Here is a 24,996-nt window from a genome sequence, read left to right as displayed (position 1 = left end):
ACAACATTCATGGGATGTGCGCTTTGCTGGATGGGCCAGCATTTATTGCCCATCCCTAGTTGCCCTTGAAAGTGGTGTTGAGCTGCCTTCTTGAACCACATTGTGAGCAGGAAATACAGTATACCAAGTGTTTGCAGCTTGAGGAACTTTGGATCCGAGTTAAGGAGCTGGATTCCGAGCTGCAGACATTGCGCCACATCAGGGAGGGGAAAAGTTACCTGGACACCTTTCAGATTAGGTAATTCAAACTTGGTCTGTGTTCAGGGAGAGGAAAGGGGTGATTGCAGGTGAAGCATGTATGGAGGCTCGGGGGTAGCATTTGAGGAGCCTCGGCCCCTGCAACTGTCCAACTGTGCAACTTGTTCTTGCAAGTTGTGTGGATGAGAGCAGGGACTGCAGGGAGGATGAGCGACCTGACCACGATGCCATGGTACAGAGAGCCATTCAAGTGAGGGGAGGAAATGGGAGCATAGTAGTGGTAGGGGACAGTATAATTAGGGGGATAGATACTGTTCTCTGCAGCCGTGAGCATGAGTAACAAAAGCTGTGTTGCGTGCCAGGGTTAAGGACATCTCCTCAAGGCAGGAGAGGAACTGGAGTGGGAGGAGAGGGATCCAGTTGTCGTCATCCACGTTGGTACCAACAATATTGAAAGAACTAGAAAGGAGGTTCTGCTGAAAGAATTTGAACAGTTAGGAGCTAAATTGAAAAGCAGAATCTCCAAGGTAATAATCTTGCGATAGCTACCAGAGCCTTGGGCAAACAGGCATAGGATAAATAAAGTCAAGGAGTTTAATGTGTGGCTCAGAGATTGGTGTGGGAGGAATGGTTTTCAATTCATTGGGGACTGGCACCAATACTGGGGTAGAAGAGAGCTGCTCCGGTGGGACAGGCTTCACTTGAACCGTGCTGGCAGCAATGTCCAGACGAACCGATTAACTAGGACTGTAGAGAGAGCTTTAAACTAAATAGAGGGGGGGGTGGGGGAAAGGTTCTGGAAAGGCTTACAAAGCAGAAGGATAAGGCAGCCTTGCAGGGTAGATATTTAGGTAATGATACCAATAGCGTGACAGGAAGGGACACAGTGTACAAACATTTAAAAAAAAAAAACAGGGGGGAAAAGTGGTAAAAAGGCAAAATTAATGGTCCTTTACTTAAATGCACATGGTATTTGGAACAAAATAAATGAATTAACGGCACAAATAGACGTTAATGGATATGATCTTATAGCTATTATGCAGACTTGATTGCAAGGAGATCAAAGCTGGGAAATAAATATTTGGGGGTATGTAACTTTTCGAAAGAACAGGCAGGAAAGAAAGGGTTGTGGGTAGCTTTGTTAGTACGAGATGGAATAGGTACGAAAGCAAGAAAGGATCTTGGATCGGAAGGTATAGAATCTGTATGGCTGGAGGTGAGAAATAACAAGAGGAAGAAGACACTGGTGGGAGTAGTCTATAGGCCCCCTGGCAGTTATACTGTAGGACAGAGAATAAATCAGGAGGTAATGAGGGCATGTAAAAAAAGGCAGTACATTAATTATTGGTGAATTTAATCTTCATGTAGATTGGGAAAATCAAATTGGCAGAGGTAGACACGAGCAAGAATTCATTGTCTCTTCAGGACAGATTCTTCAAACAATATGTTGTGAATCCAACCAGGGATCAGACTATTTTGGATCTGGTAATGTGTAATGAGGCAGGTTTAATAAATGATCTGAGTAAAAGATACCCTAGGAAACAGTGACCATAATATGGTAGAATTTAGTGTTCAGTTTGAGAGTTGGAAACTTGGGTCAGAAACAACTGTGCTTTACTTAAATAAGGGTAATTACAATGGAATGAAGGCAGAGTTGGTTGGAGTGGACTGGGGAAGCAGTTTAGCAGAAAAGACGATTGATGAACAATGGTAGACGTTTAAAAAAATAGTTCATGACTCTCAATAACGATATATCCAAGTGAGAAACAAGGATTCAAGGTAGGGGATAAACCAACCATGGCTAACCAAGGAAGTTAAGGACAGCATCAAATTGAAGAAAAAAACAAGATTGTGGCAAAGATTGGTGGTAAAACAGAGGATTGGGAAAGTTTTAAAAACCAAAAACCCCCCCAAAAAAATCGAGGGAGAAAATAAACTTTTGAGGGTAACCTAGCAAGTAATATAAAAACGGACAGTAAGAGCTTCTTTAAATATATAAAAAGGAAGAGAGAGGCCAAAGTGAATATAGACCCCTTTAGAGAATGCGGCTAATGTGGAACCAGGAAATGGCAGAGGAGTTGAATAAATACTTTGCTTCAGTCTTCATGGTAGAAGATATTGATAACATTCCAAAAATACTAAATAATCAAGGGGCAAAAGAGGGGGAGGAAGTAAATACAATAACTATCAATAGAGAAAAAGTACTAGAGAAACTAATGGGGTTAAAGGCCAACAAGTTCCCAGGACCTGATGGGTTGCATCCTTGAGTATTAAAGGAAGTAGCTACAGAAGATAGTGGATGCACTGGTAGTAATCTTGCAAGAATCCTTAGATTCTGGAGAAGTCCCAGATGATTGGAGAACACTCAATGTAACACCCTTATTCAAAAAGGGAGGGAGACAAAAACAGATAACTACGGACCTGTCAGCTTAACATCTGTCATTGGGAAAATGTTGGAATCTATTATAAAAGATGTAATAGCAGAGCATAATCTAATCAAGCAGTCAGCATGGTTTCATGAAGGGGAAATCATGCCTGAAAAATTTATTAGAATTCTTTGAGGAGGTAACAAGCAGGATAGATAAAGGGGAACTAGTAGATGTAATATATTTGGATTTCCAAAAGGTGTTCGGTAAGATACCGCACTTAAGGCTACTTAATAAGATAAGAGCCTATGGTGTTGGGGGTAGTATATTAGCATGGCTAGAGGATTGGCTAACTAATAGAAGACAGAAAATTGGGATAAGAGGACCATTTTCAGGATGGCAACCTGTATAGAGTCTCAGGTTGTGCCACAGTGCTGGGGCCACAATTATTTACAATATATATTAATGACTTAGATAAGGGAAGTGAATGTACTGTCACCAAGTTTGCGGATGACAAATAGGTGGGAGGCAAGTGGTGAGGATGACAGAGTCCACAGAAGGATATAGACAGATTAAGTGAGTGGGTAAAAACTTGGCAGATGGAATATAGTGTGGGAAAATGTGAGGTTATGCATTTTGGCAGGAAGAATAGAGGAGCTAAATATTATTTAAATGGAGAAAGACTGCAGAAGGTTGCAGCACAGAGAGATTTGGGAGTCCTTGTGCATGAATCCCAAAAAGCTAACATACAAGTTCAATGGGTAATAGGGAATGCAAATGATTTCTGTTTCAAATCGGTTCTGTAAAAGGGTCATGAGGACTCGAAACGTCAAATCTTTTCTTCTCTGCCGATGCTGCCAGACTTGCTGAGTTTTTCCAGGTAATTCTGTTTTTGTTTTGGATTTCCAGCATCCGCAGTTTTTTGTTTTTATTAATGCAACTGGTTTGTTGGCTTTTATTTCAAAGGGAATGGAGTATAAAAATAGGGAAGTCTTGTTAAAACTATACAAGGCACTAGTTAGACCACACCTAGAATACTGTGAACAATTTTGGTCCCCTTATCTAAGGAAAGATATACTGGCATTGGAGGCAATCCAGAGAAACTTAACAAGGTTGATCCTGGGTATGGAGGGATTTTCTTATGAGGAGAGGTTGAGTCAATTGGGCCTCTATTCATTGGAGTTTAGAAGAATGAGAGGTGACCTTATTGAAACATATAAGATTCTTAGGGGGCTTGACAGGGTAGATGCTGAGGTTATTTCCCCTTGTGGGAGAGTTTAGGTCCAGAGGGCGTAATCTGAGTAAGGGGGCGCCCATTTAAAACAGAGATGAGGAGGAATTTCTTCTGAGGGTAGTCCATCTGTGGAATTCTTTGCCGCAGAGGGCTGTGGAGGCTGGGTTGTTAAGTATATTCAAGGCTGAGCTAGACAGAGATAAAAGCAAAAAACTGTGGATGCTGGAAATCCAAAACAAAAACAGAAACAGAAATACCTGGAAAAACTCAGGTCTGGCAGCATTGGCGGAGAAGAGCACAGTTGACGTTTCGAGTCCTCATGACCCTTCAACAGAACTAAGTAAAAATAGGAAAGGGGTGAAATATAAGCTGGTTTAAGCAGCTCCAACAACTCATCGACACCAACACTCATCCAGGACCCTCCACCCCTGCCTGTCCCTCTGTCCCTATCCCATCTTCCAATCCCAGCCCCAGCCGTGTATTCACTATACCCCCTGACCTTCCCCTCTCTGACGCTGAACGTTCAGTGCCCAGCAAAGGACTTAGTTTCATACCCTTACGCCCTCATCTCAATGAATTTTGGGCTCGGCACAATGCTGAACTCTTCTTCCGCCGCCTTCATTTCCGTGCTCACTTCTTTGGGCAGGAGTCCTCTCCCTGTTCAACGGATCCTTTTACCTGCCTCCAATATTCTCCCTCCACCTGGACCCCTCCCTCTGGATTCTTACCTTCTCTTGATCTTTTCGTTGAGAACTGTCGGCGTGACATTAGTCATCTTAATTTCTCTGCTCCTCTCACCCATTCTAACCTGTCTCTCTCTGAACTTACTGCACTCTGTTCTCTCAGGTCCAACCCTAACATTGTCATCAAACCGCTGACAAGGGTGGTGCTGTTGTTGTCTGGCGCATTGACCTCTACCTCGCAGAGGCTGAGCGTCAACTCGCAGACACTTCCTCCTACCTCTCCCTGGACCATGACCCCACCACTGACCATCAAGCTATTGTTTCTAGGACTGTCACTGATCTCATCTCATCTCTGGAGATCTTCCTTCCACAGCTTTCAACCTGATAGTCGCCCAACCTTGGACGGCCCGCTTCTACCTCCTACCCAAAATCTACAAACAGGACTGTCCCGACAGACTGATCGTGTCAGCCTGTTCCTGTCCCACGGAACTCATTTCTCACTATCTTGACTCCCTTCTCTCTCCCCTTGTCCAGTCCTTTCCCACCTACATCCGTGATTCCTCTGACACCTTATGCCACATCAACAATTTCCAGATCCCTGGCCCCAACCGCCGCCTCTTCACCATGGACGTCCAATCCCTCTACACCTCCATCCCCCACCAGGATGGTCTGAGGGCTCTCTGCTTCTTCCTCGAACAGAGGCTTGAACAATCCCCATCCACCACTACTTTCCTCCGTCTGGCTGAACTTGTTCTTACACTGAACAATTTCTCCTTTAATTCCTCTCACTTCCTCCAAATAAAAGGTGTGGCTGTGGGTACCCGCATGGGCCTCAGTTATGTCTGTCTCTTTATGGGGTATGTGGAACATTCCTTGTTCCGGTCCTACTCCAGCCCCCTCCCACAACTCTTTCTCCGGTACATCGATGATTACTTTGGTGCTGCTTCATGCTCTTATTGGGACCTGGAAAAATTTATTAATTTTGCTTCCAATCTCCACCCCTCCATCATTTTCACGTGGTCCATCTCTGACACTTCCCTTCCCTTCCTTGACCTCTCTGTCTCAATTTCTGGTGTTAGACTGTCCACCAATATCCATTACAAGCCTATCTTAAACCAGCTTATATTTCACCCCTTTCCTATTTTTACTTAGTTCTATTGAAGGATCATGAGGACTCGAAACGTCAACTGTGCTCTTCTTCGCCGACACTGCCAGACCTGCTGAGTTTTTCCAGGTATTTCTGTTTTTGTTCTGAGCTAGACAGATTTTTAATCGTAAGGGAATCAAGGATTATGGGTAAAAGGCAGGAAAGTGGAGTTGAGATCAGCCATGATCTCATTGAATGGTGGAGCAGACTTGATGGGCTGAATGGCTTACTTCTCCTACGTCTTATGGTCAATCTGTCAATCTCTACTTTAAACATACTCAAAGACTAAGCTAAGCGCAGTCCTCTGGGATAGATAATTCCAAAGATTCACAACCCTCTGAGTAAATACATTTCTCCTTGTCTCGATCTTAATTTCAAAATAAGGGGGAAGCCACTTGTGTCCCTGGTTCTAGACTCCCCAACCAGGGGAAATATCTTACCTGCATATAACCTGTTTATCCCTTTTAAGTATTTTGTAGGTTTCAACGAGATCACCTCATTTTTGAAACTCTAGAGAATACAAGCCCAGTTTCCCCAACCTATGTAGAATAGTCCTGTCATCCTGGGAACAAGTCTAACGAACAAGTCATTGCACTCTGTCTATGGCAATAATATCCTTCGAAAAGGAATGGGGACCAAAACTGTACACGGTACTCCAGGTACCAAAGTTCTATGCAATTGAAGCAAGCCTTCGCTACTCCTATACTCCAATCCTCATGTGGTAAAGGTGAACATACCATCAGCCTTCAGAATTGCTTGCTGGGCCTGCATGTTAGCTTTCACTGACTTATTGACGAGAACACCCACGTTCCTTTGTACATCTACACTTTCTAATCTCTCACTATTTATTTAAGAAATACTCTGCACATCTGTTCTTCCTACCAAAGTGGATAACCTCACATTTTTCCAACTCTAGCAGAGACATGGCTCAAAGGATTATAGCCAATACACCATGAGTCAAATCTTCCGTGGAGTGGCAGTCACCATCAGATTGCCTCTCTGCTCCTTTTTGCTTTACTTAGCCTGGAGTCGCAAATTTCTTGCCTGGACTTCCGACTCGGGCCTGCTGCGGACCTGCTTGGGGAGTGGCCGGAGTTGGTGGAGGGGTGGTCGCAGAGGTGGAGGGGGTGTTTTTGGAGTGGTCGTCGATGGGGAATGGCAGAGGTTGTTGGAAGAGGGGTGGGGGTGTGTGGTGGCGGAGGGAGGGAGGGTTAGTCAGATGGTTGGAGAGGATTGGTTAGGGCATGGTATGTAGTATAATTTCTCAGGAGTTAGAACTGGTTTCAATGCTTCTAATTTTCCTGGGTAACTATTCTGCTAAGAGAGTCTGAACCATCTCGTGTCTCCAACGTTAAATCGGAGTTTCGCCATGTTCCTGATGCACGGTAGCCCAATGGAAGTTGAAACTTCTTAGGCAGTTACCATGCAGTCCTTGCTTGGGGACTTCTAAGGGGTCCCCCAGCGAATCTTTGAGGGTACGTCCGGGGTACAACTCTCCAGACAAGGCAAATCTGGGTCCGTGTTTCCATGTGGTGATCTGCATTTCTAACTCATCAATCTTACATACCACACTCTGCACATTCACATACATACACACTAGCCCTAATTTAGACTTTCTTACTTTCTCCCATACGCTGAACCTACCTAATACTTTACTTTTTCCTACTCTAATGCTATTTGTCTCTCCCAGTATTTTTATGCGCCTTGGTATTCCTCTCTGATATTACCTCTTGGCTCCCACACTCCTGCCAAGTTAGTTTAAATCCTCCCCGATAATGCCAGCAAATGCCCCAAGAGGAATTCAGTCCCGGTTCTGTTTAAGTGCACCTGTCCAGCCTGTGCAGGTCCTGATGTCCCAGGAATCTAAAGCCTTCTTTCCAACCATGCAATCGCCTCCTTTATTCTCATACTTCTATAGCTGTGAATGAAACTGGGAGTAATTTGGAGATTACTACTTTTGAGGTCCTGCTTGTTAATTTCTTACCTAGCTCCCTAAATTCTGACTAAGACCACATCCCCCTTTCTGCCTATGTTGTTGGTACCAATGTGGAACTCGACTGTGGCTCTTCACACTTCTCACTCAGCGTTCTGCAGCCAGTCAGTGACACCCTTGACCCTGGCACCAGGGAGGCAACATAGCCATCCTGAATTCATGGCTGCAGCTGCAGAAGCCCTTGACTATTCCCCTTCCACATCTCATTACTATTTCATTTTTCTTTGATCCCCTCCCCCCACCCCTTACATCTAAGCCACAAGTGGTGCCAGGAACTTGGCTGTGGTTGCATTCCCCAGAAGAACCATCATTTCCATCGGTATTCAAAACTTCTTACTAGTTGAAAAGCAAGATGTGCTTGGGGGTACTCCTGCCTTAATTGCCTGTTTCCACTTGACTGTCTGATGGTCACCCATTTCCTCTCTCCCTGCCGGGTGACATATCTATAAGCATGCTATCCACAAAGCTCTCAATCTCACTGATGCACTGCAGTGATGCCATCTGCTGTTCAAGCTCTGAAACCCAGAACTCGAGCTGCTGCAACTGATGATTTATGCATATATGGCTATTCAGGTCGTGAGAAGCATCCTGCAGTCCCCACATAGCACAGGATATGCATTCCAGAGGTTGGAGCAGCTCTGCCATTCCTCTACCTAATTAGATAATGAACCCTCTACCAATACAAGTGAACCTTAATGCTTAAAAATAAAAGACTTACTAGCTATCTGTTCTGTTGGCGTCACCGAAATATAAGTTAACTGAATGCTGTACTTAAATTTTTAATGTTTTTAATCTCCCAGCTGTTTAGACTTGGTCCTTCTCTTTGGAGAAAGGAAAAACCAGCCAATCAATTCATGGCTTTCTTGTGATGTGCCTGTCACTCCTTTTCCTTTTCAAGCTGCCTGCAGTATTTGATATGCTTAGCCACACCATCCATTTTCCTTTAACATCTTGAGCCTGTCATTCATTGGGTAGACTGTATTTTCCCTGGTTCCATTCTTATCTATCCAGTTGCAGTCAGAGAATCACCTACAATAGCTTCCTTTCCATTTCCTGCACCATTACCTCAGGTTATGCCTCAAGAATCTATCCTTGATCCCCTCCTATTTTTCATCTATAAGCCATTGTTTTTGGCCCCCACAAACTCCATTCCCAATTGACTGTTGCCATCCCACTGGGGATGAGCCAGATTGTTTACAACTTTAATGTCATGTTTGACTTGAGATGAGCTTCCTACTGCAAACTGCACCATCATTAGGACTCCCTTTTCCACCTACATAACATCACCCAACTCTTCCTCTGCCTTAGCCTTCGCTCTTCTGCCACTTAAACCTTTTCTGTGCCTTTGTTACCTGTAGACTTGACTATTCCAATGCGTTCCTGGCCTGCTTCCCATGTTCTATGTCCATAAATGCCCCTGAGGTCATGCAAAGCTCTGCTGTCTGTGTTCTGGGTTACACTAAGTTCTGTTCACTCATCTGCCTTGTCCTGGTTGACCTACATTATGTCTCTATTAAGCAACATGTCAAATTTTTTAAAATTTTCATTCTTGTCTTCCAATAACTCCACGGCCTTGCTCTTCCCCCTCTCTCTAATCTCCTACAACCCTGAAATATCTGTTGCACTCTAATTCTGACCCCTTGAACATCCACAATTTTAATCATTCCACCATTGACATGCTGTGCAGATGCTAAGCTCTGGAATTCCTTCACTAAACCCCTCCACCTCACTACTTCTCTCTTTTTCCCCCTTTAAGCTGCCCCTTAAAACCTTCATTCATTATTTAATGGGATGCAGGTGTTGCTGGCAAGGCCTGAATTTGTTGCCCATTCTAAGTGCTCTTGAAAAGGTGGCGTTGAGCCACCCTTTTGAACTGCTGTAGTCCATCTGGTGTAGGTACACTCAGTGCTGATCGGAATGGAATTCCAGGATTTTGAAGGAACTGTGAAGTCAATATAGCTCCAGGTCAGGATGGTGTGTGGCTTGGAGGGGAGCTTTCAGGTGATGGTGTTCCCATGCGTCTGTTGCCCTTGTGACTTTATACCACCCAGAAGGATGAGTTTGCAAGGTGCTGTAGATGGAGGCTTGGCGAGTTGCTGCTGTGCACATTGTATATGCATAGAATATAATAATTTACGCAAAGGGAGAGGCCATTCAGACAATCTGATTCATGTTGGTTCCCCGCAAAACAATCCAGTGAGTCCCATTTCCCCAATCTATTGCCATAGCCCTGCAAATTTATTTCCTTCAAGTGCCCATCCAATTTCTTTTTGAAATGATTGATTTATTTCTGCTTCCACCAGCGAGTTCTAGACTATTACCACTCACTGCGTAAAAAAAAAAAGTTCTTCCTCTAATTCCCCTTGCATCTCTTGCCCAAAATCTTAGATCTGTGCCTCCTAATCCTTGTACCATCAGCTATTGAGAAGAGTTTTTCCTTGTCTACTTTACCCAATCCTATCATCATCTGTACTTCTCTATTAAATCTCCTCTTTATCTCTTGCTCCAAGGAGAACACCAGCCTCTCCAGCCCAATTTTATAAGTAACCTCCCTCCAGAAACATCCTGAACCCTCTCGAGGACCTTCATATTTTTCCTAAAGTGTGATGACCAGAAGTGGACACAATACTATAGTTGGGGCCTAAGCAGAGTTTTATGAAGATTTAGCACAAGTTCCCTGCTTTTATACCAGATGCCTCTATTTATGAAGCCCAAGATCCTATATGCTTTGCTAACCACACTCTCAGTATGTCCTGCCACCTTCAAAGATTGATGCATGTGCATCCCAGGTACCTCTGTTCCTGCATACTCTTTAGAATTGTGCCATGAAGCCTATGTTGCACGTCCCTATCCCTTCTGCAAAAATAAATCCTCTAATTTCTCTATTAGATTCCATCTGCCACTTGTCCGCCCATTCTGCTAGCCTATCTATTCATATCATCCTCATTGTTTGCCACTCCTCCAAGTTTTATCTCATCATCAAATTTTGAAATTTTACTCTGTATTCCAAGATGCAAGTCATAGCAAAGAAGCAGTGGTCATAGCACTGACCCTTGGGGGAGTACCCCTGTCCACAACCATCTACCACAACTTGCTGTTTTATGTCTTTAAGCCAATTTTTTTATCCAATTGTACACTGACCCTCCTATTCCATAAGCCTCAATTTTGTTAACCAGTTTTTTTATGTGGTATCTTGTCAAATGCTTTCTTAAAATCCAAAAAGACAACATAAATCACATTTCTTTTATCAACATTCTCTGTTATTTCATCAGAAAATTAAATTAGATCAAACACGATACGCCTTTTACAAACCTGTTGCGGTTCTCCTTAACTAACTGTAACCTCACCCAATTGCCTTTTGATATTTTCCATGATTTATAGATTCCAAAACCTTACCCACCACTGATGTTAAACTAACTGACCTGTAGTTGCTAGAACTGTCCTTCTAGCCTTTCTTAAAGGTGTCACATTTGATACTCTGCAAACCGGTGGTACCTCCCTCCTATCTAGGGAAGATTGAACGATCATGGCATGCCCTTCTGTCTCCACCCTAACTTCCTTCAGACACCTGGGATACAAGCCATCTGAGACAGGTGACTCAGCAATCCTAAGCATAGCCACCTTTTCAAGTACCATCTCCCTTTCAATTTTCACACTATCCATTGCCTCCACTATCTTTGCTTCTTGTCAGATTTGCCCTCCTTGTAAACACCAGTACAAAGAACTTATTAAATATTTTAGCTTTGTCCTGCGCCTATAAACAAATATCACCTTCTTGTCCCTAAAGGGCTGATTCCATCTCTTATTACCTGCTTACTATTTACATGCCAGTAAAATATTAATGGGTTCCCTTTAATGTTGACTGCTGTTATATTTTCATACTCTCTCTCTTTGTCAGTCTTATTTTCCTCTTAACCTCCCCTCTCAATCTATTGTATTTGATCTGGTTCTCAATTGAAGAATTCACCTGACATGTACAAGCACTCCTTTTTTGTTTCATCATAATTTCCATCTCCTTTGCCAACCAAGGAGCCCTGTTTTTGGATTCCTTCCCTTTCATCCTTGCTGGAAGGTACAGAGCCTGTACCTGAAGCATCTGTTCCTTAAACACCGCCCATTGTTCCGTTACAGTTTTTCCTGTCAGTCTCTGTCCCATTTTTACCTTGGCTAGATCCAATTGAAGTTGGTCCTCTTCCAATTTAGAGGTTCTATATTAGGTTGTTCCTTGCTCTTCTTCATGACCAATCTAAAACTTATAGTGCAATGATCACTCTTACCCAAGTCTTTTCCCCAAAGGCACTTGGTCCACCTCCTTTCTCAGCACCAGGTCCAGCAACGTCGCCTTTCTAGTTGGGCTGAAAACATAATGATATCATTGCAGTTTGCTCCCTATATTAGGATACTTCAGTGGGCAGAGCAACATTTCTTTTGCATGCTTCCTTACTTTCTTTACCAACCTTTTCTACAGTATTATTGATCGCAGGGATTGGCTCCGACTGCCTGTTTTTCAGGTGTAGGCAGCCTATTAGTTAATGGGGAGTGCTGAACCTTGCAATTTTCAGTCAGGCCAATTCCCTCTGCTTTGTGGTTCATGTATCTTACAAGTATAAAGTTTCAAGTAGCAGCCATTGTTTTTCACGGATAAAATATCTCCCACCATAACAACAGGGAAATTAGTGAAATGGCAAAAGTGGCAAATTTTCCTGCTCTTTCTGCTGAAGTTACAGCAGGAGATCAGAAGAGCCCCTGTGGAAATTCCAGGTAATTGCCTTTCAGCATTAGTGATATTGGGATTGTTTAAATGTTAGCAATGGTCTGCATGGCTTAAATATATTGGTCTCACTCAGGAAAATATTAACTTTGACCAATTCTGTAAAATAAGCCATATCCATTTAGCTGCCTATTCACTGGAAAGAACATCAGTGGAAAAGCAGGTTTATATATAATAGCCAATTCAATATTGACAATTTTACACCATCACCCAAAGTTAAGATTATCCCCAGCTAGTGGAAATAGCACATGAAATGATATTTGATAGCATGGGAGCAGTCTCAGGATTATGGTACACACTACTGCCACGGCATTATTGGTGGAGGGAGTGAATGGTGAAGGGGTGGATGGCTGCCAGTTAAATGGGCTGTTTTGTCCTGGATGGTATTGAGCTCAAGTGTTTGTTGAAGCAGCACTCAGCCAGGCAAGTGGAAAGTGTTGCATCACATTTCTGACTTGTGCCTTGTAGATGGTGGACAGGCTTTGGGGAGTTGGGAGGTGAGTTGCTTGCTGCTGTATTCCCAGCCTCTGACCTGCTTTTGTTTACACAGTATTTATGTGGCTAGTCCAGTTCAGTTTCTGGTCAATGGTAACCCCCAGGGTGCTCATAGTGGGGGAATCAATGTTGATAATGCCATTGAATGTCAAGGGGCGATGGTTAGATTCTCTCGTTGGAGATGGCCATTGCCTGACACTTTGGCATGAATGTTACTTGCCACTTGTCAACCCAAGCCTGGATATTATCCAGGTCTTGCTACATATTGACGTGGGCTGCTTCAGTACCTGAGGCGTTGAGAATGGTAATGAACACTATGCAATCATGAATAAATAACGCCACTTCTGACCTTGTGGTGGAGGGAAGGTAATTGATGTCGCAACTGATGATATTTGGACCTAGGACAATAACCTGAGGAACTCCTTCAGTGATGCCCTGTGGCTGTTGACCCCCAACAACCACAACCATCTTCCTTTGTGCTGGATATGAGTCCAACCAGCGGAGAGTTTACCCGATTCCCATTAACTTCAATGCTGCTGGGGCTCCTTGACACCACACTTAGTCAAACACTGTCTGGATGTCAAGGTCTGTCACTTGCCTCACTTATTGAGTTCAGTTCTCTTGACCATGTTTGGGCCAAGGCTGCATTGAAGTCAAGAGCTGAGTGGCCCTGGAGGAACCCAAACTGAGCATCAGTGAGCAGGTTATTGCTGTGTGGATGCTGCTTGATAGCACTCAATGACGCCTTGCATAATTTTGCGTAGACTGATTAGATGATCATTGGCTGGATTGGATTTGTCCTTTTTATGAACAGCACATACCTGGACAATTTTCCATCTTGTTGGGAAATTGCTAGTGTTGTAGCTGTACTAGATCAGCTTGTCTCAGGGTCGGCTGGTTCTGGATCACAAGCCTTCAGTACTCTAACCAGATGTTGTCCAGGCCCCTAGCCTTTGCTGCATCCAGTGCCTTCATTGGAGTGAATCAAAATGGCTGAAGACTGACATCTGCGATGCTGGGAACCTCAGGAGGAGGCCGAGATTGATCACCTACTTGACTGTTCTGGCTGAAGATTGTTGCAAATGCTTCAACCTGGCTTTATGTGCTGGACTCCCCTATCATTGAGGTTGGGGATATTTGTGGTGTCTCCTCCTCCAGTTAATTGTTTTATGTTCACCACTATTCAAGATGGCAGGACTACAGAGCTTAGATCTGATCCATTGATTGTGGGATTATTTAGCTCTATCTCATGCTTCTTCTGCTGTAATTAACCTTGTTGGATTTGTTCTGCTTTTTGTGCACTTGACATACCTGGGCACTTTTCCACATAGCTGGGTAGTTGCTAGTGTTGTAGCTGTACTGGAACAGCTTGGCTAGGGGCACTGCAAGTTCTGGAGCACAAGTCTTCAGTACTATTGCTGGAATATATTGTCAGGCCACATAGCCTTTGCACCATCCTGTGCCTTCAGCTGTTTCTTGATATCACATGGAGTGAATCAAATTGGCTGAAGACTGGCATCTGTGATGCTGGGGACCTCTGAAGGAAGCCAAGGTGTGTCATCTACTCGGCACTTGTGGCTGAAGATTGTTGCGAATTCTTCAGCTTTATCCTTTTCACTGATGAGCTGGGCTCCTCTATCATTGAGGATTTGTGAAGCCTGCTCCTACAGTTAGTTGTTTAATTGTCCACTGCCATTCATGACTGGATGTAGCAGGCCTGCAGAGCTTCGATGTGATCCTGTTGGTTGTGGAATTGTTTAGCTTGGCCTATGCTGCTTATGCTGTTTGGCACACGCACAAGTAATCCTGTGTTGTAGCTTCACCAGGTTGACATCTCATTTTTAGGTATGCCTGGCGCTGCTGCTGGCATGCCCTTCTGTTTTCTTCATTGAAGTGGGGTTGATCCCCTGGCTGGGTGGTAATGTAGAATGGGGGATATACCAGGCCATGAGGTTACAGATTATAGTGGAGTACAATTCTGCTCCTGATGGTCCACAGCGCCTCATGGTTGCCCAGACTTGAGTTGCTAGATCTATTTAAAATCTACCCCATTTAGCACGATGGTAGTGTTGATGGAGGGTATCCTCAATGTGGAGTTGGGAACTTCATCTCCACAAGGACTGTGCGGTAGTCACTCCGACTGATCCTGGACAGATGCATCTGTTGCTGGCAGGTTGGTGAGGATGAGGTCAAGTACCTTTTCCCCTCTTGGCTCCCTCACCTCATGCCGCAGACCCAGTCTAGCAGCTATGTCCTTTAGGACTCTGCCAGCTCTGTCTGTGATGGTGCTACTGAGCCACGCTTGGTGATGGACATTGAAGTCCCCCACCCAGAGTACATGCTATGTCCTTTCCACCCTCAGTGCTTCCTCCAAGTGGTGTTCAACGTGGAGTACCAATTCATCAGCTGTGTAGGGGCGCAGTACGTGCTGATCAACAGGAGCTTTCCTTGCCCATGTTTGACGTGGTGCTATAAGACTTCATGGGGGCCAGAGATGATGTTGCGGACTTTCTGTCTGTATACCACTGTGTCGCCACCCCTGCTGGGTCTGTCCTGCTGCTGGAACAGGACATGCGCAGGGATGGTGATGGTGGTTTCTGGGACATGATCTGTAAGGGTCAAGAATCTTATCTGTTCAGTCACATAAAGATCCCGACAGAAACTTGTGACCCTGAGTAGACATCATCTTTGAATCAAGTGACAGCCGACGATGTTACTCATAATCTGAAATAGCCAAGCCTTTGAAATTTAAATTAGGGTAGCCTATATTGTAAAGCTTCAGCGATACACGAGTTAAGCAGGCTATTAGTCTCGTTTACTCATTACTCTGGGATACGAGCTTCCTCTTGCATTGTGTCTGATTTGAACTGATTAACAACCTCCAGCAAGAGGCCTGGGGAATATATACCAGCTGTTTCCTATATATTAAATTTGGTTCTATTTTTGTCTAAAGGCAATATCAAGGCTCATGGTGTTAAGTAGGAATATAGGAATATTTTCAGGAAGAAAGTGAAGGCTTTGGAGAGGCTTCAGAAGAGATGCAAGGGAGTGGTGCCTGGAATGAGGGATTATAGTTAGTGGATGGACAAACTGGGATTGCTCTGCTTGGAGCAGAGAAGGCCAAGAGGAGATTTAATGAGGTGTACAAAATCATGAAGGGTTTAAGAGTAAGAAAAGATAAAACTGTTTGCAATTGCTAAAACATTGATATCAAGAAGGGACAGATTTAAATGATTTGCCAAAAGAACCAGAGGTGATATGAAAAACATTTTTTATGCAACATGTGAATAGGATTTGAAATGCACTGGCTGATAGGGTGCTTGTATAGATTCAGTGGGACTCTTCAAAAGAAATTGGATAAATATTTGAAGGAGAAAAAAATGTCAGGGATATGGTGAAACAGCAGGTTAGTGTGACTAATTGGATTACTCTTTTTGCAAGAGCTGATGCAGACTTAAGTTAAATGGCCAGCTCCTATGCTCTGCTGTTTTGATGGGCCTCATCTGAGAAAACATCATACCAAGAACCCTTGCAGTTTTATTGGATTGTCTCAAAATTGTAAAGATTTTTTTAATGTTGTGGTCTGCTTCAATCTCTCTTTTGTTGATACTCCTATTGTAATGTACATTTTGGCTCTGTGCAAACCTAGTGCCTGTAAATAATTGCAGTTTTAGTTTAATTGCAGTTTTAGCTTGAATGATGGTCGAGTGGTGAGATATCCTTCCACCTGAAGGAGAGGCTAAAAGTGCTTGTTTTGTAATCCGTGCAAGACCTGGCGCTAAATATCTCTGTAAAAATGTTATTCCCATTCATTACATAGATTTGTTTGCTCTAGGTACAGAGAGCATTTTTTCCATGTCTATCACAAATGTGTTAAGTGCAGGTCTGTTTAAAATTAATTTGAAAATTTTTAATGTTTAAATAATTGGTTTTCTGATCATTCTATTTTAATTTTTTCAGGTTTTCTCAAGCAATGATGAATCACTCATAAATAAAAAGTTACCCAAAGAACTTCTGTTGAGGTAAACATTCTTACATTCACTTTTTAAAAAATCATTTGTCTTATATTTCTATATACTGTTGTGTGTAAACAAAAATCCATCTGTGCTTCATTCTGTTTTTTATTGTAGATACAGCTGATGTATTATTGATGCAAAATTTAAAATGCAAGCTGCAAGTATTGTTTAATTTGCAGTTTCTTTTTCAGACTTAAATATAACATTAGATTTAATATTTCAGCCTGGTTATGTGGAAGCCCAAAATATTAAATTTTGTTTAATGTGAAGTTACCTTCACTGGCTTCTATTCTCTACCGTGTGACGTCCAATGCTTGGGTGCAAATGAAATGCTGATTATTTTTAATTTATATGGTATTCTTCAGTCTTTTATCCTCCCTAAATGCAGCAACAGATGCTCTTGTTATGTTTCCATTTAAGGTAGCAATACTTCAGTATCCATGTCAAGATTTTATATTTAAACTTGGATTGTGAGCATTGGTAGGCTATTTAACCAGCTGAATTGTCTAAGCCTAATAGTACTCTCAACCAGGGTCCAGGAACGTGCATGTTCTTGCAGGAATCCTTTAGGATAGTATCGTGTAGGAACCTTGACTGGTAGTAATTGATCATCTCTTTTCTGCTTCATAATAGATACATCTCATGTTATAACAGTTTTTGGAACCACTTTACATTGGGTCTCTGCACCTTTAAAGAAGAGCTGCGTGTCCTGGTGGGAATGGTTGGTTCCCACGACTTCTCTTTATTTGTGCATGATGTGGGCATTGTTGGCAAGTTTATTGTCTTACCATGACCTTGAACCAAAGCTGTCTGTGTGGTGTGGGTGCACTGACACACTGAGTAGGGAGTTTCAGGATTTTGTTAGTGATGTGGAAGGAACAGTGAAATATTTTCAGGTCAGGATGGTGTGTGGCTAAAGTGGGAAACTTGAAGGTGGTGGTGTTCCTTTGTGTCTGCTACCCTTCTAGGTGGTAGAGGTGGGAGTTTGGATGTTGTTGTTGAAGAAACCTTAGTGAGTTGCTGCACTGCACCTTGTACACACTAGCCACAATGTGGAGTGGGGAGCAAGTGCTTAAGGTGGTAGATGGAGTTTTGATCAAGTGGACTGCTTTGTCCTGGATGATGTCGAGCTTCTTGTGTTGGTGCTGCATTCATCTAGGCAAGTTTATCATATTCCATTGCACTCCTGCCTTGTGCCTTGCAGATGGACCGGCTCTTCAGAGTTAGATGGTGTCACGTTTATGTGGCTTAGTTTGTGTATAATTTTGTCATGGTATGACCTGTAACTGTGCAGTGGACACGAAGTGCTACACTCCCATTGCATGATCACATTTTCAGGCTAGGATATTGAGGTCAGTGGCCCTGAAGCTATCCTTGCTGCCATCAGCTAGCTCAGCAGGGAATAAGGAAGGTAACTTGAACTTTGCTTTTCTTTTGTGTCAATCAGTACCACACCAAATGGTGCATTTAGAGTTATTGGGAAAGTTCTGGTTATTTTTCCATTCTATAAAATAATTGTTAGTAATTGGGGGAGTAGTGGTAATGTCACTGAACTAGTAATCCAGAGGCCCAAGCTAATGTCCTGAGGACATGGGTTCAAATCCCACCATGACAGGTGGTGGAATTTAAATTCAATTAATAAACCTGGAATACAAAGCTAGTCTGATTGTTTAAAAACCCATTTGGTTCACCAGTGCCCTTTAGGGAAGGAAATCTGCCATCCTTACCTGGTCAGGTCTACATGTGACTCCAGACCCACAGCAATGTGGTTGACTGTTAACTGCCCTCTGAAATGGCATTGCCAGCGATGCCCACATCCCTTGAATGAATAAAGAAAAAAAATCAATTAAGTACTGTATTGCATTTTAGTATAAATGCTTACTGAAATGCCATTTGGACTGAAGTGCAGGTTTTTGCCAGTGAAATGGTTAACCTGTCCTTTTTAAAAAAAAAAATATATTGCATTAAACATAAGGTAGGGTACATTATTGCTTGTATATTAAATAGTGATTTTTATATGCATAAAACAGACTAATGGGGGTGTTTAAATGGTGCAAGGAAATATTGACTGGTCATGTAGGACTGTTGTGTGTTTCAAAGCTGTCATTGGGTATTTTTATTTGTTTTATTACAATAACAAGTTCATAAACTTCGTGCACTCAATTTATGAAAAATGTCACAAGTTACTGCTGTCTTTATCACTCTGTTATGGCCGGGTGGGGGATTAATATAAACAGCCCTGATTTCTCCACTCACTACCCGTCTTCATAAGACAACCCCTTCATCCAAGGAATCAGCCTTGTGAATCTTCTTTGAACTGCTTCCAATGCAATTATATCCCTCCTTCAGTAAGGAGATCAAAACTTTACATAGTACTCCAAGTGTGATCTCACCAATGCCCTTTACAGCTGTAACAAGACTTCCCTACCTTTATATTCCATGCTCCTTGCAATAAAGGCCAACATTCCATTTGCCTTTCTAATTGCTTGCTGTACCTGCATGCTAACTTTTTGTGATTCATGTACAAGGACATTGAAGTCCCTCTGGGATTTAATTTCCATTGAAAATTGGTTTAGATTACTCACTGTTCTCTCTTCATTTAATTATTATGCGTTTCTTTCGTCTTAGGATGTGAAGCAAATAGAATGAATATTTATTTTTGCCCCTTTTTGAATCTATGGTTTAGGATGTTCATGTGTATTTATTGTTTCTGCATATTTGTTTACCTTTGTAACAATCTCATTTACTATTCAAACTGGGAGGGGGGCGGTGGTGATTTCAGAGACGCAAAGATGGGAGTGATTGGTAGGTAAGTAGGTGAGTGATGGTGACCAGGTTCTGAGTCTAAAGACCTTTCAAGTTTGGTCCTATATAAGTGAATTTTGACAAGATAACAAACTAAAATATCCATAACTTTTCATTTCTGATGATTAACCCAACCCCCATCAGCTATCATAAATTAGTATGTTATCTAATTTGATCATTCAGAATGTTAAAAAGCACAACAAGCAGTAAACTGTTATTGATAGTTTAAAGCCGGGCAGCATCCACTATCATGCTAACTTGACTGAGGCAGACGAAAAGGGGATCAAGTAAGCAATTGACATTTTTGTCGCAGCAATTAAATAAAATAGTTTATTCCTTCTGCTGTAAATCTTTGTTATTTTTGAAAATAAGCAGAGAAATCAATGTAACACAATGCAAACCAATACATTCAAGCTTGAAATCCATAATTTAAAAACAACCTGCATTTATAGAGCATATTTGACTTGTTATGCAGATTGGGATGTTTTACTAAGAACGATATCGATAAGCACATTGAGCCACAGAAGGAGATATCAGAGCATGACTGAAAGCTTGATCAAAGAATAAGATTTTGATGAGCATCTTTCAGGAGGAGAGTTAAAAAAGCCGAGACATTGAGGGAGGGAATTCCAGAGCTTGAGGTCTTGGCAGCTGAAGGCATGGCAAACAATGGTGGAGCAATAAAAATGGCAGTTTGCAAGAGGCCAGAATTTGAAGAGGGCAGAGATTTCAAAGGTTCTTCGGGGATGGCAAACCTTTCAGCTAGAGGGGAACATATGCATGTGGAAATTGTATGGGATGGGGGTGGCAAGCCACAAACACTGAAGAAATTAACCATTATAGAAAGATAATTTTTACTAATAAACATGAAACCTTTATAATACTTATGCTATCACAACAGTACGCCACTGACAATAATGAAACCAGTCGTATCCTCTTTTTCACATGCTCTTGGTTTAATGTGAGCAATGCAGTTGGTCACCTCTCTTTATGATGGCATCAAAGCCTGGTGGTGTTCTGTTTCTCTCTCCACAGATACTGCCTGACCTCCTGAGTACTTCCAGCATTTTCTGTTTTTATTTCAGGTTTCCAGTATCTGCAGTATTTTGCTTTTGTCTTGCCAATATAAATACTTCTTTACTGTGATCTGCAATATATGGTGTTGCAAGAACCACCAAGAGAAAAACAGTAAAGAGAAGAGAAAATGTGTTGAGACTAGGAGGCAGTTACCACATCTTTTGTACAATGATCTATATCCGCGCTCTCCCTCTCATTCCTAGAGCTGGGATTCAGTAAGATCACACTTGAAAAGAGGTGATCTGTTCCACTCATGTTAGGAATGTGTTTCCTAATTATCAATTTCTCAAAACATAAAACCCTAACCTAAAATCTCTCACTATTCACTTCCTATTCATTCATCATCCTTCTAAAAATCAAACCTTAGCTGCACCTCTAGCTGGAACAGAAAATGCTTTTTAACTCTAATTTCAAAAGTGCAACTAATCACAGATGCCCATTTCAAAATCTTAAGCAAAGATTGATTTTAGAGACCTTCCCACTATCTTGGGACTTGCTGCATCTACCAGCATTTATTTTTGATATTTCAACCCCTTGTCCACCAGCAGACTTGTAGATCAGGTTTTGCTGAGTCTATAAATCTGATACCTTCTGGTCCATTTCTGTGTCCTAAGGTTACTGACATTTCTGCCATATTAGGAAACAGAGAGTTTGTTATATTTGTATTTGTGGGTGTTAGGAATGAGCTTAAGCTTTAAAGTTTGGTTTGTATTTCTGTACCTGTGTGTTAAGAAAGTTCAAATGGAGTTTGAGTTTCACTTTAAAAGGGAGCTTGCATTTTTAATGAATTTCACGACTCCTAAAGAGAAAGTAAATATACAAGGGTAAAAGGATTGGACTGTTGCCTAGAGGCAGGTCACGCGCGCGCACACACACACGTACACGTACGCGCGCACACATGTATGCGCGCGCACACACAACAGCAGTTTGTTTTGGAAGCTGTTGGAGTTCAGCTAGTTTTTGAAAGTTGCTGCCAGGAGAGACTGAAGCAAAGGGGGCAGATAGCCAGTCCCAAGCTAAAGAAAATCCCAAAATTCCAGGAGAAAGGAAAGTCCAAAGAAGACCTTCTAGTCAAAGAAAGGTCAGGAACCTGGAAAAGGTCCTGTTAAGTGCAGTTAAGAGTGATGGGCAGAGAGAAAGGCTCCATGCATCAGATTTAAAGAGCCAAAAGCTGCAGAAAACAGATTTAAAGTGAGAACAGCTTGCAAGAGGAAAGAAGGTTCAGAGACAACTGAAGGTCTAATTCTTTACTATGGGCATGTGAAGCAGTTGTGTACTGTTGACGGCTGAGTCAGAGCGACAGTGTATGTGGAAGACAGCTTGAATGCATGTGGTGACACAGGGAAGAGGAACATCAGGAGAGTTTTAAACCCTGGAGGTGAACCCTTGCGGAAGGCATCTGAGAGAGAACTTCGGTTTGGGGGAAGATTCCACAGCGAGGTCTTGGAATGGAGATTGGAAATCCTCATGTGAAGGACGGAATTCATTGAGCCTGACAAGTGTCTGGGGAGCAAGTTGAGGAGAGATCCCTAGCATCCATTTGTGGTGACATCTGTCTCTTGGTTTCAGAGTGTGGTGTGTCTGACCACAGGGTGCCTATTAGTTTACGTGGACTGTGTACTTACTGTGATCATGAGATTATAAAAGAGCTTCTGTAACTTGTGTTATCCTTGCAAATCGGAGTACACCTGTAAAGGTATAGTTGTGGGTGAAGGAGTATTGTGATATCGTTCGTCTTGTTGAATAAATGTTTCTTTTCTTTTGATAAAAGTTCATCAGCTGATCACTGTGCCTCTGTTCAGTAGCCATTGTCCACGTATCTAAACAGACGAATAAAAGTTAGGATCTATCAAGCTGTGTTCCACCCTGGGATCAGGTTTGTCCAGGGGTAACTTCAGCTGAGATCATAACATGGCACCATTTTTGAAATGAGTTTCTGCTTATTTACCTAATCTATACCCCTCACCCCCTATTAAATATATCCTTAACTGTCTCTAAGGGGCATAATGCCAGCTTTTCTCATCTCCCCACTTAACTGAAATTCCACATCCCTGGCAATGTTATAAATATGGCTACGATTGACAGGATGTACAGAGGTGCAAGATATTTTAAGAGGCCAGCCAACTTAACATCTGTCATTGGGAAGCTGCTAGAGTCCATTATTAAGGAAGAAGTAGCAGGACATTTAGAAAAGCTTATCACAATCAGACAGAGTCAACATGGTTACAAAAACAAAAAAACTGCGGATGCTGGAAATCCAAAACAAAAACAGAATTACCTGGAAAAACTCAGCAGGTCTGGCAGCATCGGCGGAGAAGAAAAGAATTGACGTTTCGAGTCCTCATGACCCTTCAACAGAACTAGGTGAATCCAAGGAAGGGGTGAAATATAAGCTGGTTTAAGGTGTGTGTTTGGGTGGGGGGAGAGAAGTGGAGGGGGGTGGTGTGGTTGCAGGGACAAACAAGCAGTGATAGAAGCAGATCATCAAAAGATGTCACAGACAACAGAACAAAAGAACACACAGGTGTTGAAGTTGGTGATATTATCTAAACGAATATGCTAATTAAGAATGGATGGTAGGGCACTCAAGGTATAGCTCTAGTGGGGGTGGGGGGAGCATAAAAGATTTAAAAATATTTAAAAATAATAGAAATAGGTGGGAAAAGAAAAATCTATATAATTTATTGGAAAAAACAAAAGGAAGGGGGAAGAAACAGAAAGGGGGTGAGGATGGAGGAGGGAGCTCAAGACCTAAAGTTGTTGAATTCAATATTCAGTCCAGAAGGCTGTAAAGTGCCTAGTCGGAAGATGAGGTGCTGTTCCTCCAGTTTGCGTTGGGCTTCACTGGAACAATGCAGCAAGCCAAGGACAGACATGTGGGCAAGAGAGCAGGGTGGAGTGTTAAAATGGCAAGCGACAGGGAGGTTTGGGTCATTCTTGCGGACAGACCGCAGGTGTTCTGCAAAGCGGTCGCCCAGTTTACATTTGGTCTCTCCAATGTAGAGGAGACCACATTGGGAGCAGCGAATGCAGTAGACTAAGTTAGGGGAAATGCAAGTGAAATGCTGCTTCACTTGAAAGGAGTGTTTGGGCACTTGGACGGTGAGGAGAGAGGAAGTGAAGGGGCAGGTGTTACATCTTTTGTGTGGGCATGGGGTGGTGCCATAGGAGGGGGTTGAGGAGTAGGGGGTGATGGAGGAGTGGACCAGGGTGTCATGGAGGGAACGATCCCTACGGAATACCGACGGGGGGGGTGAAGGGAAGATGTGTTTGGTGGTGGCATCATGATGGAGTTGGCAGAAATGGTGGAGGATGATCCTTTGAATGCGGAGGCTGGTGGGGTGATAAGTGAGGACAAGGGGGACCCTATCATGTTTCTGGGAGGGAGGGGAAGGCGTGAGGGCGGATGCGCGGGAGATGGGCCGGACACGGTTGAGGGCCCTGTCAATGACCGTGGGTGGAAAACCTCGGTTAAGGAAGAAGAAGGACATGTCAGAGGAACTGTTTTTGAAGATAGCATCATCGGAACAGATGCGATGGAGGTGAAGGAACTGAGAGAATGGGATGGAGTCCTTACAGGAAGTGGGGTGTGAGGAGCTGTAGTCGAGGTAGCTGTGGGAGTTGGTAAGTTTGTAATGGATGTTGGTGGACAGTCTATCACCAGAGATTGAGACAGAGAGGTCAAGGAAGGGAAGGGAAGTGTCAGAGATGGACCACGTGAAAATGATGGAGGGGTGGAGATTGGAAGCAAAATTAATAAATTTTTCCAAGTCCCAACGAGAGCTTGAAGCAGCACCGAAGTAATCATCGATGTACCGGAGAAAGAGTTGTGGAAGGGGGCCGGAGTAGTACTGGAAGGAGGAATGTTCCACATACCCCATAAAGAGACAGGCATAGCTGAGGCCCATGCGGGTACCCATAGCCACACCTTTTATTTGGAGGAAGTGAGAGGAATTAAAGGAGAAATTGTTCAGTGTGAGAACAAGTTCAGCCAGACGGAAGAGAGTAGTGGTGGATGGGCATTGTTCAAGCCTCTGTTCGAGGAAGAAGCTAAGGCCCTCAGATCATCCTGGTGGGGGATGGAGGTGTAGAGGGATTGGACGTCCGTGGTGAAGAGGAAGCGGTTGGGGGCAGGAAACTGGAAATTGTTGATGTGACATAAGGTGTCAGAGGAATCACGGATGTAGGTTGGAAGGGACTGGACAAGGGGA

The 24,996-nt window shown here is 43.0% G+C and overlaps 1 protein-coding gene across 1 annotated transcript in view; it reads left to right on the top strand.

Moving 5' to 3' along the window:
* The window catches only part of fbxl2 (F-box and leucine-rich repeat protein 2), a 221,297-nt gene that overhangs the window by 6,789 nt on the left and 189,512 nt on the right, over positions 1-24,996 (top strand). Inside the window, exon 2 of the mRNA XM_041190237.1 lies at positions 16,848-16,909. Within this exon, the coding sequence (XP_041046171.1) occupies positions 16,848-16,909 (62 nt within the window). The remainder of the gene's footprint in view (positions 1-16,847; positions 16,910-24,996) is intronic.

The sequence above is a fragment of the Carcharodon carcharias genome, chromosome 6 (assembly GCF_017639515.1).
Source record: "Carcharodon carcharias isolate sCarCar2 chromosome 6, sCarCar2.pri, whole genome shotgun sequence".
In the NCBI taxonomy this organism is placed as follows: domain Eukaryota; kingdom Metazoa; phylum Chordata; class Chondrichthyes; order Lamniformes; family Lamnidae; genus Carcharodon; species Carcharodon carcharias.
The sequence above is the reverse complement of the archived record's forward strand: the minus strand, read 5'-3'. Positions and strand labels throughout refer to the sequence as shown.